At 38.0% G+C, this 15,991-nt stretch overlaps 1 protein-coding gene across 1 annotated transcript in view; it reads right to left on the reverse strand.

The window, feature by feature from the left end:
- Nucleotides 1-395: 395 nt before the first annotated feature.
- Nucleotides 396-15,991, reverse strand: part of ALKAL1 (ALK and LTK ligand 1) — a 36,952-nt gene continuing 21,356 nt past the window's right edge. Inside the window, exons 3-6 of the mRNA XM_048287157.1 lie at nucleotides 10,096-10,149; nucleotides 6,159-6,239; nucleotides 3,905-3,981; nucleotides 396-1,052 (exon numbers count right to left, since the gene is read on the reverse strand). Coding sequence (XP_048143114.1) covers nucleotides 3,917-3,981; nucleotides 6,159-6,239; nucleotides 10,096-10,149 — 200 coding nt within the window. The 3' untranslated portion in view covers nucleotides 396-1,052; nucleotides 3,905-3,916. The remainder of the gene's footprint in view (nucleotides 1,053-3,904; nucleotides 3,982-6,158; nucleotides 6,240-10,095; nucleotides 10,150-15,991) is intronic.

Here is a 15,991-nt window from a genome sequence, read left to right on the forward strand (position 1 = left end):
ATGCAGCAGTTGTGCATATTGTGTTGGATTCCCTACAAATATTTAAGATTGATGTGTCACCAGCCAGATTCATTCATTATACCCCTTTGATTTATGGTATTGTACTTTAAAGCATTTTCTCTTCTGTTGGACTATTTTATTACCCTCTTTGCATACTTGCAGATGGTTTCTGTTGTTCACACTACGTACATGATGCATTTTTGTTTGCACCTTATGCAGCTGAAGAATAAATGGCTGAATGAAATTTACCACTTGAAAATGAAATGCTGTAAAATATACTAAACCCACACATTTTAAGTTCTCAGTGGAAAATTATTTCAAGTTCACCAGATAGATTAAATTTGTATATGAAATAAGCGACCTCTTAATATACACAAATAACTCCTCCCACAAAATTGTTCATTTTTATTTTCTTTATTCCACCAAAACTGCATTGCAGTTTTCCAGTCTTTATATTTACATTATTTGCAACTCTTTCCATAAGTGCCAGTACAAATGTAACTGATGAAAATCCAGAATAGTCATACAAATGTTCCTGAAAGCAAGGTGCATTTCTGAGCAAATTTGTTCTGATGCGCAATAATATATATGTATATATTAACAAAGCTTCATAATATAAAATATCTTCCATGGCAAGTAAAACTTCCCCACTTACAGCTTATTCAGATTTCAGTTACACAGACTTCTGCATTTCAAGTTAGTGCAAATAATGAGAGTAAGAGCCTGAGCAGAACAATGTAAATACAACGGAACAAGAGAAACAGCAAAATTTTACCAACTCCCTGCATATGGTTATAACATTTAATCAGTATATCATTAGTATTCTTTATGTACAATGTATTTAAATAATTGGCTTGTCTGAACTATAGGCAACAAATTTACAAAATAAAATAATGTTTCACACAAATATGGAATGTTGGACAAATATATGAAAATAAAATGCATCTAGTAACAAAATGTTGTAAATCAAAAAGATAAAAGATGTCTTCTCCATTTTTGAAGATTTCAAGGCACTTTCTTGGCAAATCAGAATTCCCTCCTTGGTAGAAAGTCTGTAAGAGAAAAGGACATCCCATTTTATAACTAGTTTCAAACCAGAGAAGCAGGCCGCTTAGTATAATTCTGTTCATAAACCACAGTTTCCTGCGGATTGCATAAATCTTAAGATTAACTTCAGAATGCTCGTGGGTCTTGCCCTCCTGTGAACACTAATGAGTTTTGCCGTGGCTAATCCTCAGCGTCCATGCCAAGAGCTTTAACACATAGTGGTCCGCGCTGCTGCACATTGCAGGGAAGTTCCCCATGCGCATAGCCACGTGGATTTCTACATTCTGGGTTTCATCAAATGCTCTTCTTCCATTTTTAGGGATCTGGCTTAGGAAATTAAAACAAACCCACCCAAACCTCTAAGAGCTGTAAGGGCAGCAAGTGCCCGGTATCCCGGCCCCGGAGCCGCGTCCCGCCGGACCTCTCCATGGTGCTGAAACATCCCGCCACGGCTCGCGCGACCAGATGCCAGTGGAAGATGACTGGCTTTCCCCAAGCAAAAGTTCTTTTCGAAGAGGAAAAGACCACGTCTCCTTTGTATATCCGGATATTTACAGGCGAGGAAGGAAATTATTCGCATAATAGCACTGCAGCTCTTTTTTTAATGAGGAAAAGGCAGCCTATTTTAGTACTGGCAGGAAAAAGGCTTAAAAATAGCTGTCAGTTCTTCAAGTGAGAGAGCCTCTTTCTTCAAAGCGACCAAGAATCTCCAAGACTCTCTCAGATGTTAAATTTAAGGCAAATTTCCTTTCAGGCAACAGGATCTATGGCCATATCCTCTCTATGCTACTGTGGGGGTGGTGAGGAAAACAGATCCCCTGTGCCAAAAAGATGGAGGAGAAACAATCAGAGAATCATGCTAGAAATGCAATGTTATTCAGGGATGAACACATATAACTCCTTTGTTGCACTCCCTATTGACAGGGAAGAGAGAGTGACTCCTGCCACCTTCAGCCTTCTCAAAAGAATGTTTCCATTCCAAGAATCAGTGGATAAGAGTAAACATGAAGATCTGAGGATGTCTTATTTATAATGGAAACTATCCACTGTATTTGATGGAGGAACAGGGTGAGGGAGCACAGAGACAGCTGGGAAACACTCAGATCACGGCTCTACTTTTTCCTGTAATGTTTTCTCTATTTTTAACAAAGTAGACAGAAAGCCAGCCTAGATACAACTTTAAGTGAACAGAGTGCACACGAGCTGCTAGCAAGGCTTACCATTTAAAACCTTCCCTCTCTATTTTTCATGTCTTTGAGTGTATTTTTGGCAGGCAAATTAAAACACCTGGCTTTGCAAATCATAGCAACTTTTGATCCTTTTGTATTTTAAAGATAGAAATAGGATGAGATAGATGCTTCTGTACTGTAGATATGTAGGCAGATCTTTGACTCATTCTCTTGAAAGAAAAAGAAGAAAGATTTTGGAACACCAGAAATCTTTCTGAAAGCCCTGATACATGAATCCAGAGGAGTAAATGGATACTGATAAAGTAAAAACAGAGACTAAAAAGCTAAAACTGTAGAAAAAGAGAGAGTGGTGGGATGCTTGAGAAAGCTGAGATTTTAAAAAGAACGCTGAAAAACAAATAGGAATTTAAGCACCTCCCAAAAAAATACCTTTTTTTTTCTTCTTTTAAGAGGGCATTCAGAAAAGGATTCCTGCCTTTAATCATGAAAAGGAGATACAGGCAAAGTAATGAGATGCCTAGTCAGTCTCTGGTTCATTGTCCTTGGTATATTCAAAACCATCTGCAACACCTGGAAATCAAGAGGCCAAAGAGACTGAAAACAGTTTAGAAAAGAGGAAGAGAAAGAAATTATGTCATTTCTTCTCAGAACTGAAATAGTGCCACATTTTTTAAAGCACAGCCACCAAAATGAATCCCACCTCCACTGAGAAATCAAATCAGCTAACACTGACTCATATCCTACTCTTCTTTTCTTACTCTTGATTAGTATGAATTGAAGTCTTGATGCAGGAAGAAGTGACATACGCAACTCCCCCAAGCTCCAAACTTGCAGTTTTTGTCAGGAGGAGGTGGTGAAAGGAAACCATCTTTAAAGAAATTTAAATAAATAAAATCCACTGATTTTATACATCTGATTGGTTAATAATAGCAATCAGCGCTTATTTTCAAATTAACCTTTGAAAGTATAACCATCTTATTAATATTCAAACAACAGGAGAAAACAGCTGACTTGGAGATGTTCCTTTTATCAGTGACAATGCTGTTTAATTAACACATTTCACATGCTATTCATAAACAAGAATGGACTGGTTTCTTTCTCAGACTATTTAGTGAAGCCTCTAGCTTTGTCACATCTTTATGCTCAGTTTCCTTCCATCGCCATGAAGTGGTATTAACTTTTCAGAAATTCTCAGGAGACAACATGGGAATGAAAAGGGGTCCCAGAAATGAATGAAGTGACAGGTTATCCATGAAGATAGCATTGGTAGACCTGAGACCAAGATATTCTGGTTCTTCCATGGATTAACAACAAAGTCCTCTGCAGAACAGCCTGAAATAAATGTGCTGATGATATCCTTGGGCATTTTTCTTTCAACAAGCAGATTCCTTCTTGAAATTTTGAACACTGAGAAGCCACCCAGTGCATAATTATGGACTGCAGTGCCACAAGTGACTTGTAGTTAATTACAGCGGAGCCTGTCAGAGGTATTTGTGCTTCTGTGTATTTCCAGGAGGAACCAGTCAGTTCTGCAATGCCAAAGCTGCACACTGATAGCCTCTGTTAATACCATTTTTGTATGCACTCCTGATAACAAGGTACAAGTGTGAAGCAAACCACTAGATCATTTGACAAATAAGAAAATGAGTGGGGAAAATGATACTTACATAGCAAACATCCTAGGACTGTGTACACAAAGGGCTCATTGCTAATCTCGTTAGCAACCTTGCACACCTTTTGTAATCTATAAAACAAAATTACCCACAGTAATAATGAATCTCAGTTGCCAGATACCCTCAAAAACTGCATAAAATTAAATGTAAAATTTGTACTAGAATTTCAGACACTCTACACAGTGAAACTGTTATCTGATGGAAATTCATGAAATTATGTGTGCAAGATGTAATATTAGATTGTATTGTAGCACCGTCAGTGCTCTAGAGGAAAAGTGAGTGATGGTAAGAATTAAAATTCTACCAGGCAGTTTCCTCCTAGGATGTGGAAGACCAGGTACAACTCTCAGTTGCACCTGGAGGAATTTAATTCATTAATTGGGAGGCTATTCCAACCATCAGACCATGACATAGTCGGAAGTCAGGCTGTTTCAAACATTTTATTCCATTTAGTATTAATATTGATTTAATTCCATATTTTCCATGTTTAAGTACATCTCCCAATCATCAGACTAAAGACACTAAAGTCCCACTTCCAATCCCTCTCTCTTGTGTCCTTGATTAAAACAACCACTTGGTTCAAGTGGACCCTGAGTCACTGCCATTCTTTCTGGTATTTGCTAACAAGAAATACTTAGGTGTTCATTTCTACTCTTGCTTGATAAGGATTTCAATAACATTTAATATAAATTGCGCCAAACAGCAAGAAAGTGAGTGCTATCTGGGTTTCAGTTCCTCAGAAAATATCTGTACAATGTATAACCATGTCAGAAGGAGAGGAAATAACTCATCCTCAGACATCCCATGATGACTAAGATGTCCCCGAAAGAAAATATGAAACCCCTCTAAAGACACAGGAAAAGATCTTGGCTATGATCAGCCTGAGTGCTGGATAAGGTGGAGAAAATTCTGCTGACTTAGCTCTCTTTTTTAGAACAGAACATTTCAGGTGAATGTAACTCATTGTCTGCTTTGGGTTTGCTTGGTGCAAGGGGGAACAAAAACTCTGTTTTGGTTGAAATCACCCTTTTTTATTTTACATTTTGCTTTGATAGTTGGACTAAAAGATAAGTTCTTCACACCATTCTGAATCACAGTCTTGTTTTTAACTTTAAGAAAAGCTACTTAATTAGAAGAGAAATAATATGACTGTGTTTCTTAATAAATTAAGTGAAGCACTTGGGCAATACATGAGAGTGCAATTAATATTCGCATGCTCAATAGATACATGCCTTGCATACTCATCTGTCTACTTAGAAAGCTGCGTGTATATTTTTTGAGGATCAGGCATGGATTCCTACATTCCAGCTTCTGATAAGCCTAAAGGCAAATGGAGATGAGGGCTGCTCCATCCCCCTTCAAATGCTAAATCCTGCTGAGCTATGGTGAGAGAGCATCTCAGCTGCTCATGAACAGTGCTTCTGACTGATGCAGTCAGAAAGTGTCATTGTTTTTTCATGTTAAATCCTGAAAAGCTTCCAAAGCACCAAACTGCTCCACAGTTTGTGCTTACACATCCCTAATGATATTCACCTTCTCTAATTAAAACGTACTGCTTATTTTCCACTCACTTTCATTGAATTGTCCATTGCACTAGACAATGCTGAAGTAACTTCCATTTAAGGAATTTCCATTTTGGTTTGGGGTTTTTGTTTGCTTTTTTATCCATTTTATCCAAGAACACTTCTATTCTTCAGTGTCTCTGACAAAATTATATTCAGGTTGTGTTAAAGCAAAGCTTCTGTAGTCTCACAGAGGAAAGTTGTTTGATGAAAACTGAAAGTATCAATAACAGAATGATGAATCAAATGATTTTTTGTTGTTTAACAGTGAGTATAGAAAATTATCTTCACAAGCTGAAATATTCTAAACCCCCAAGACATAACCCTACTACTGAGCATTAAGAGAAGGTAAAGAATGGCTCAGATTTTATCTTATTGCACAAGCAAAGCTAAAGAGAGCAGGAAGGAGAATATGTGTGCCCTCTGCATAAGCATGCCCTACTGGTTTTTTTCAGAGTGTAGTTTTCATTTCATTTATTCCAGCATCACTTTGAAGGAACTCCATGATGTTCAGCTGACAGCAAGTGCATTAACAGAAAATCTTTATATATCAGAAGACCTTGGATATGTTTTGTAATGTAGAGCTAAAGTTAAAAAAGGACCAGGACATCAAACACTTAATCGGAAAAGTGGGTTGCTTTTAAGCAAGTATCACAGCTAGCATTAGAAGGTACTTTGCTACTTACAGGTTGGCGTTGAGCAGTCCCTTGTGTTGTGATACAGTCGATGAAAGTGCTTGCTACACTCTGAGGAAAATGTGACTGGCCCTGTTTGAAAGTAAGAAGGAGTTAACAACAAGCTCTCAGTGACACTGCTCTGCAGCTTCAATGAATGACAACAACACATAGCATTAGGTTCATTTTTTCTTGGCTAAACTTGCATTTAATCTTTTACTATACCTTAAACTATGATGCAACACAAGTAAAATAATGCTAGTGAAATAACAGAAAGAAATTCTGTTGCTGTGCCTTTATGCTCATGACATGAAAACCAGAAAAATGACATGTGAAAGTGATGGGCTGGTTTAGCCTTGAAATTCCAGTAATTGAAAATTAGCAGTAAAATTTCTTATGTGGTGAAAAATAGAATGACAATTACAATAGAATTTAGTTTACTCAACAGTTGTCTGTAGTCTAATGTAGAAGGAATAACGCACCTGGAATGAGGATACTCTTTCTAAAGATAAATAAAAGCAACATCTTAAGTAAATACGAGTTTCTAATCCCTGGAAAGATTAAGTACTTTTATGTACTAATGCTTTTAATTTGCACATAGATGGTTTATGAAATTCTTAATATACAGTGTGGGTGTTGAGGAAAGAAAAATGACAGCTGAATAACATCTAGGAACCTGATCTCCAGTTAAAATAATCCTAGTAAAAAAGCATACAGATTTGCACAGGGCAGGATGTGCTACATCTTTGGCAAGGCAAATCCCTGTGTGTCCGGGGTATAGTGTGCTGCTCCCTTCACTTATACAGTGCCATCTGTTTACATCAATACTTGATAAGAAAGGCGTCTCTGCTCATGGCCAGGGGTTTGGAACTAGATGATCTTTATGGTTCTTTACAACCCAAACCATTCTATGGTTCTATTTTTCTATAAAAATATGGCTCAAATGTAACAAGTTTTGAAAGACCCCTTCCAAAACCACTGATGGCCCTGAGAAAGTACTACTGATGACATTCAAGTTGAAAAGGAGAGCAAAAATGTAATATTTGCATCACGTAACCTGCTTAGCAAGACTGTCACTGACAGCTGGGGATGAGTATCCTGTGGTTTGGACAGAAAACATTGACATAAACTGACATTAACTGAATAAGACTAAATTTCAATCTAAATTTAGCACAAGTAGGAACCCTGAATCAGAATAGCTTGTTTCAAGCAATGCCACAAAATGATCCATATGAAGCAGACTGTGTTGGCTAAGTTTCCCTTCAGAGGAAGATAGGAAGTGTTTCTGGGAAAAAATACTTATTTCGTAACTTGGAAGATGGTTTATGAGCCTGGTAAAATACATCAAGCTAATTCTCTCTGTAGAGTGAAGCCAAATTGCCATGAGCTCAAGAGAAGATTCCTCTCTAAGACAGTGAGCATACTTGAAGGTTAGATATATTTTACACTAGTACATGGATTTCAGTAGATTTTTTCAGCCACAAATAAGCTTTTCAATAAACTGGAAGAGCAGCCTTTGCAAGTCTGAACTGGAATATTGTTGCCATTTTTTTATCTGAGTGAGCAATTAGGCTCGAGGAAAAGTATGTAATTTGAAATTATCCAGCATAAATGGAGACAAAACACTGGCTTTTGTCACTAAATAAATTCCATGTCCCTTCAGATAATATATGGCTTTCCAGCTCTCTTCCCTGTCATCAAAAAATAGGCTGTTAATTTTGTTTGTGCCTTACAAAACACTTTGTGTCAGCTGGATTTCCAAGCTAAATTGATAGACTGCTTTATGACTCACAAGATTATTTATGATTTTTCCTATAGTCAAAGGCTGTTACATATGGTTCTTATTTGGCTTTAAAATGTGTCTATTATTCCTGGCATATGAGAAGTGTGCAGTAATTTTCTTAACCCTGAAACTGTAAAGATAATGTACTATAAAGATAATGTTGATTTCAGCTTCTCTCTTTTTTATTCACTATTAGTTTAGGATGAACTAACTACTTCTTGAACTAGTAAGGACTATAATCAAAGTTTAATTAATGAAGGCTAGTAGAAGGATTACGATTGGAACAGAATAACAAAACTCAAAGTTCCACTGTATTTTAAGAAAATGCCTAGGGATTACAGGATCTAATAAAGCTATGAAATAAAATAAAATATAAAATAAAATAAAATAAGACAACAGGCAGAAAACTCCATCACTGAAGATCTTAAGATAAAAAAAAAAAGAGAAAGAGAGAGAGAGAATGAGATAAACAAAGAGAAAGAGAGAAAGAGAGAAAGAGAGAAAGAGAGAAAGAGAGAAATAGAGAGAGAAAGAAAGAAAGGAAGATAGGAAGAAAGGAAGAAAGAAAGGAAGATAGGAAGAAAGGAAGGAAGAAAGGAAGAAAGGAAGAAAGGAAGAAAGGAAGACTGACTGTAAACAGAAATTCTGAGCCAAAAAATGAACTTTCAGTATTTGGGAATGATCCTGCTTTCCTCATTCATTCCAGCTAATGTTACTCAAGTAATTTCAGCAATTTTGATAGCAACTACTCATGCAGAGAAGGACTATTAATTTAATGAAGGGCTCCAGAGAGACGCCTTCAAGTATTTTTTTTCCCTTTTTCTTTTCTATGATTTACTACTCTCAAAATACCTTCTGTAAAACTCATGGCTGTTTTTTCCCTGGTTTTGAGTAATGAAACTCATTCCATATTCATTACTTAGCTTCCCCAGATTCTTATGTTGAGCTTTTTATGGTAGCTGAGGAGTTTCCAAAGTTAAAAATGAAAAGGAAATGGATTAAGTACTAACATAAACAAATCTTTCTTGTCTGTCCTTCCCAGAAGGAGAATATTCAGTATTGCTGTGCTACATAGCATAGCATAGTTTGAAGCTCTATGCTAATTTCTTTCTCATATGGACTGAAGATGGTCAGGTTCAAAATTACTGTTGTTTACTGCAAGGGTGAAGGGCCAGCTGGCTCTGGCACAGTTCCTGTAGATGCTGTTAGGTTGCAGTGAGCCATTGGCAGAAAGATCCTTAAAGCTGTGCTTATCCCAAAGGTTTGGGGTACACTTCCCCCATGCAAAAGAGACAAAAAATCCCTTCCTTTCTTGTCAAGGACTGCCTGAACTTTCCAGCAAAGAGGAAATGCGTAATTATTTCCAATTCTCTTTTTCATGCTCCAACAGCCAACTATTTCCCTAGCTTTTAGTTTCAATAATGCAAATAACCTTGAAAATCACCAAGAGATTTGCAGTGTCATACTTTGAGACCTTCACTTTTCTGAGTTACAGAACAGCTGGAATTGGAGAGCAAAGATTCAGTGCAAGCACCTTGCCACTGACAACTCTTATTGCATATATTCAGAGGGTACAATATTTTTCTCAGTAATTACAATACAGTCCCAAAGTTAAGTGCATTATACAACTCCACCTCAGTTTTCAAGTACCTGACTGTAATAATCACAAACTTTCATATCTGAAACAGCAAGTTATTTTTATTTTTCATTTACACTAATTTAATCCTTCTTTGTTCTATCTGTTTCCACTATTAAAATAAGCATCCACATGTACACAACATACGAGATGCAAAAAAGCTTCCCTGATTTGGTGAAAACTTACTTGGTCGCAAAGGTCTGTTTCTTAAAGATATGTGCAGTCCAATGAGAAGTTCTAAAATTAGTGAATGTGAAAATAAATATGGAAAGCACTATAGGAGGATAAAAGTTAAACAATGACTTTTAAATAATGTTTTCACTTACCACCTGTTAAAAGTTATTTTAGACTAGATAATTCAGTTGATTATTCAATAAAACTAGAGTTCTTCAACAATTCCTAGCTCTAAAATATGGACATTTAACTTTAGAAATGTTAATATTGGTGTTGAGCCTCAAAAAAGTTAATGGTGTGACACTTGTAGCTACTTAGAATATGCACGTGCAGGAAAACACAAGCAGCTTCCTTACCTGTAAAATGCTTTATGAATTTGTCTTTTAGACTGGAATCTCTTGGAAAAATTTCTGAGGAGAGAAGAAAAAAAAAATTATTTATGTAGCCGAGGAATTACAATAAAAGCCCTGAAAGCATAATATGCCAAGATGTCTGATGAACAGAGACCAAACAGCTTCCCAAACTAACTATGGAATTAATTTTCATAGTTGGGGGAGGGGGGTGGGTATGTAAACAACATTGTGAAATATTTCAGGTAATTCCCAGATGAATACCAAATGGTCATCCTATAATGCCCCTTCATTTTCTGACAATTATTTCTGCACATCTTAGGTCTGAGTGGGGCTGTAAGTATAGAAAGACCACAAAAAATATAAATACATTATCATGTTATGACAAGTATGTAAGTACCTGAACAAATTATGTAAAATAAGTAGATAAATACAAACCAAATATCATTTCTTGGGTTTTGAAATAACAAGTACCTGAAGAGAAAAGTCTCCTACAAATCACCTAAAGTAGACATGGGCCATGGATATTTTCATTGCACTATTAGCAAAAAATGGTCCTCCTCTCCTGTGAAAACTGTTGTGAATTTTAAATTAGTCCCTTTCCATTTATGGTATTTTTTTTCCAGAAAGTGCAAGAGAGCTTCAGAATATACAAATAATCACAAAGAACAGAAAATGGAGCTAGCACAGAAAAATAAAGTTACTTTTTCTTTTTCTTTCCCGTTTTTTTTCAATGAGATGCTGCCTCTGGTTTACAGCAGAAACTTTTGATGCAAGTAAATATCCTCAGAACCAACACGCCTCCCCCCAGTCTCATGCATTTTCCACTGAAACACTATTACAAAATTTTTGGGTACCTGCAGTTATTACTGCAGACAGTAAAAAGCTGCCTGTTATGTCAAATTCAAAGAACCTTCTCTGGCTGTTATACAAGGAACATGACTAACTTGCAGCATTAGGACCTGCAGTTAAATATATTTATTCACTAAGAACATTTCCTTACATCTAAAGTAATTTTAAATCTTTGTATTCTACATTTTTTTTTCAGTTCCCCATCTGAATTAACATTTAGCTCAGAAGAGAGCAAGTTTTCTTTCATACTAAAGGAAGATGTTGGTTATCTGCCAAGATAAATTCTTACCACTGGCTTTAGGCAGTTTCTCAGAGGTCACATGGGTGTATTTTTAGGCTGGGATTTTAAGCTAAAATGCCCAAGTCTTACTGCAATTCATCAAGGTTAGAAGATCTACTTTACTTAAGATTCCTTAAAAATATCAGTTTTAACTAATTTCTTTCCTTATTGCAGAAGAAATGCCACCCCTTCTCCAAAAACCAGTATTTTACTGAAATGTCAGGTAGTTTAAAATTATACAGAATGAAGACTATAAAAAGGCAAAATGGGGAAACAATTGGTGTGAGTCTTGAATGAGATGCCGCAAGTTGACAATTACTGATGAATAACCACAGCCTGGTGAAGGACAGGCTAGGAACTGACCGTTCTTGCTCAGACAAAGAACATTTAGACACAAACACTTGCAAAGTATATAGGATTTCCTATGGGAACAGTAGCTGCCTTTCGCCCCATAAAATTCTCTATTTGCCCCGTAAAATTCTTTAGGAAAAGCGTGTATACAGCCAAAACCCCACCCTTTAATGCCCAGATGGTGAAACAGGAGGACAGATTTGATGCTCCGGCAAGGAGCTATGCATTGCAAGCATAAGACTGCAGCTGTAGCTGCGTTGGTAAGCCTGAGAAGGAGCACTGCAGAGCCTGCTTTCCACGAGTAACCCACACTGGCCCAGGGTTCACACCAGCCCAGCCTCGCCTGCCCCAACAGGGAAATCTAGGTCAGTCGTGTGTTGAAAAGCAGCCGAGTGACACTGCCTGCGTGCCTGCTGCTCCCCGCTGCGGCTGCTGTCCCTGCGGGCAGCAATCAGCTTTGCAACGCGGCTCGCTTCCTTCAAGCGCATTTGCCGGGTAAAACTCACTCAGCGAGCCCCCAGCCCTGCACAAAAACAACCTAAGCTCATTTGTATAAGAATCACGGGCAGTACAGGTTACTGGAATGCTTCTGGCTCTAATGGCAGAGGCAACTCCCCCTAAACGACGAACTGCCCAACACAAGCACAGCGTAGCCAAACCCTCTGTCTGTACACAACTTCGAGGCTGAGGTCTCAAAGGACTTAGCATTTCAATCCAACTAATGAACATCTTCTTTGAATAGAATATGTGTCACTGACTCCTGATCACACTGCAGCCAGAAGCAAGATACCAAGTCCATACAGAATGCTTCTATAAAGCGCTGAAAAATCATCAGGAAAAAGCCCTGAACTAGCTTTTTCTGGCTTCTAATAAGCTCTTAGTTACTCCAGTCTTATTTCATGTGTTATCTATCACCTATTAAGATGTCCATTTTCACAACAAAGGCTCATATTCTCACAACACGAGTCAAATTCCTTTGACATATAAATTGCACAAAAGAAAAGCAAAAGCGTTAATATAAGAAAGATTGGCAAAGTATTACCAAAATCAAAACACTTCAAAGTCACACTGGGCAAAACTAAAAAAGGAACAGGAAAATGAAAAAATAAAATGTTTTAAGTGTGAAACTCACATGAGAGGGAAATATTGAGTGGAGAGAGCTTATGCAATTCATTTTTGCCTCAAGACCATTTTACACAACTGTAAAATACAACCAGCATATACTCTATGGGATATAGTAACACTGGTTTTAATCACCTGGGAGAATATTTATACTGCGGCATTCTTGGGACCAGGGTTACAAAGTCTGCACTGCCCACCACAGAGTACATCTGAGTTAAAAGGCACTTGAACTATTGACCCTGTGTTCATCCTGGGCATAATCTCAGTTTATAATCATAAATAACCTTAGTTCAAGGATTTATTTCTTATTAGGGCCTCTATGTGTATCCTTAGATATTTACTAATCTGGGGCAAAATGCTGCTGGTCCTACACACTTCCACAGACAGTGCTGGCCATGGGCAACTATTAAATGGTGCTAAAACAGATTTGCTACTGGATCTTCTGTCTCAAAATAGTAGGAATATTTATGGTAAACTCTAGGGACAAGACAAATTTAGAGGGTTTTCCAGCTCTGCTTTACAGACAGAATGGTTAAGCTTATAATGCAAAGTTGGCTCTAAAGCAATCCGTACTGTTAGCTTTATCAAGCTGTGACATTTCACAGAAAATCTCATGGCTTCAGGTAAAAGATGACTTGATCCTGCCTAAGTTTTATCCCGGCTGGGGTAAATGGGATGCTGCGGAGAGCTAGCAAGGTCTGAGCTAAGAATCAGTAAGCAACAGCTGATCCGCTTCTCCTCTCTGAGTTTGTTATAAACTTTCCAAAGTTGATTTAACCACTGCTGTAAAGCTAATTCCCTAGAAAATTATTCTTTCAGTTGTTATTCAGCAGCTGACAGGAATGTTTAATTTTTCACTAATTTGGGTGAAATTACAAAGAGGGAGGAGATTAAATAAACCACGGCCTGGTCTCACGCTTGTCCTCAGCTTGTAACTCAAGATGTTGTTGCTCCACTTTCAATGGGTCTTTTCACCTTTCTGTGCCTTCAGTTTCTCTGAGTTTTGTCTGTTTAGAATGCAAGGCTGTGACAGCAGGTGCTGATTTTTACCCCGTGTTTGCACTGTCTCCAGTATCATGTCATTATTATTGTGCCAGGAAAATTCATGTCCTGATGGAGTATAAATGAAAAGAACTGTGATTGCAGCCCTGAAGTAAGCCAACTCCACACAGTAGTTTGTTGACTTGGGACATAAAACCTCCACATCCTCAGGCAAAAAAAATCAAGATCTCCATTAGTTTATGCTCCCAACAGGCAACTTCTCTGTATTTTTATTTTATTCAGAGAATTAGAGTCAATCAGACAGCAAAAAGTGCACCACTGCTGGGCCAATCAGAAATGGTGGTAGCACCTCTGTGATAACATATCTAAGAAGAAAATAAAAAGAAGTTATTGCACAGATGTAACTGCAGCCAGAGAAGAGCAGATTGAGAACATGTGAGAGGAACAGCTCTGCAGGCACTAAGGTCAGTGGAGAAGGAGGAGGAGGTGCTCCATGTTCTGGAGCTGAGATTCCTCTGCAGCTGGTGCAGACCATGGTGAGACCATGGTGAGGCAGCTGTGCCCTTACAGCCCATCAAAGTCCAGGGGGATGCAGAAATCCACCTGCAGCCCATGGAGGAGCCCCACAACAGAGCAGGTGGATGCCTGAGAGGAAGCTGTGAACCTGTGGGAGGCCCATGATGGAGCAGAGCCCTGGCAAGGATCTGCAGCCCCATGGAGAGAGAAGACCAAGCTAGAGCACGTTTCCTGGCAGGACTTGTGACCCCACGGGCAGCCCACACTAGAGCAGCCTGTCCTTGAAGGACTGCACCCCATGAAAGAGTGGCCCATGTAGCAGCAGTTTGTGGTGAACTGTTCCCCATGAGATGGGCTCCAGCTGGAGAAGTTCATGAAGAACTGTCTCCTGTGGGAAGGATACCATGCTGGAGCAGCAGCAGAAATGACATGCTATGAACTATCTAATATCCATTCCCTGTCTCCCTCTGCCACTGTGGGTGAGGAGATAGAGCTGAGAAGGAGTGAGGAGTGGGGGGAAGGTGTTTTTAAGCTCTTACTTACTTCTCATTATCCTGCCCTGGTTTTGTTAGTAATAAATTCAATTAATATCTTTAATTAGAGCCTGTTTTGCCTGTGACAGTATTTGGTGAGTGGTATCTCCTGGTCCTTATCCCAACTCACAAACCTTCATTTTATTTTCTCTCCCCTGTCCAGTTGAAGAGTGGAGCGATGGAGTGGCATTGGTAGGTGTCTGGCATCGAGCCAGAGTCAACCCACTACAGTTGTGCATATTCTTCTTTCTATCTGTGAGATGGCAGAAGAAAATTGTCAGCAGTAAGATGCAGTTGACTTTTCTATTATAAACCCAGATGCAGGCTTCCAAAATGTTTTGGCATGAAAATAGCATGTGGGGTTTGGTTTTTGGTTTTGTTTTTAGAAAAGAACATTTCATGTCATGAAACTGCTTACAACACAGTATTAGCAGAGTTTTAAATAAATGTGACATTTTAAAGGACAAGACTCTCCAAAGTTTCAACTTATACAAAGGCTGTATTTGTTCATAGTATACAAATAAATCTTTCTGTGGTTGAAATATCATGCTCCCACAAATATTGGAACACTGTCAGCAAAACTGTCTCGAGTACTTACACAGACAAGTCTCATTTATTTGGATGGATCTTTCCTTTACTACAAATTCTCCACCATGCCTAAAGATAGCAACTCCTGCCTCCTGTGACAATACCACAAGTGGAAATACTAGGAGGAGGTTTGCGTGCTTTCAACAATGTCAAGATGGTTTAGTTAGCACAGAAAATAAAATGTTTGGTAATAAAAGTGATAATAAAATCTTTCAAATGTAAATTCATAAAGAATTTTATAAGTTCCCAGAAGAACTGAAGCAACAGAGATGAAATTCAACAAGAACAAGAGAATAATATCCAAGTAAAGTGATATGCTAGGAAGATGGCTGAATAGAATGACATTACAATGCCAGGATGAAAATATCCTCAGCATGATTGTCCTAAATATAAGTGAAATCCGACAAAAACAGTGTTTAAAAAAAACCCCAACATATAATCAAAAACCTTAATGTCCCAAAACATCCTTTCTCTGCATGACTCAATCTACACACGTAAGTATTTCTACGAATTTTAGAAATAGATGTACTTCCTCAGTTTAAAAAAATTGTAAAAAGGGTTTTGCCCAAAATAGAAAACAGTGCAAAGAGCATCCTAGTAGAGAAAAAATGTTCATTTGATAAGAATTCAGTGTGGCGTGGAGTAAAGCACAGGTGTT

This window comes from Corvus hawaiiensis, chromosome 26 (assembly GCF_020740725.1).
Source record: "Corvus hawaiiensis isolate bCorHaw1 chromosome 26, bCorHaw1.pri.cur, whole genome shotgun sequence".
Classification (NCBI taxonomy): domain Eukaryota; kingdom Metazoa; phylum Chordata; class Aves; order Passeriformes; family Corvidae; genus Corvus; species Corvus hawaiiensis.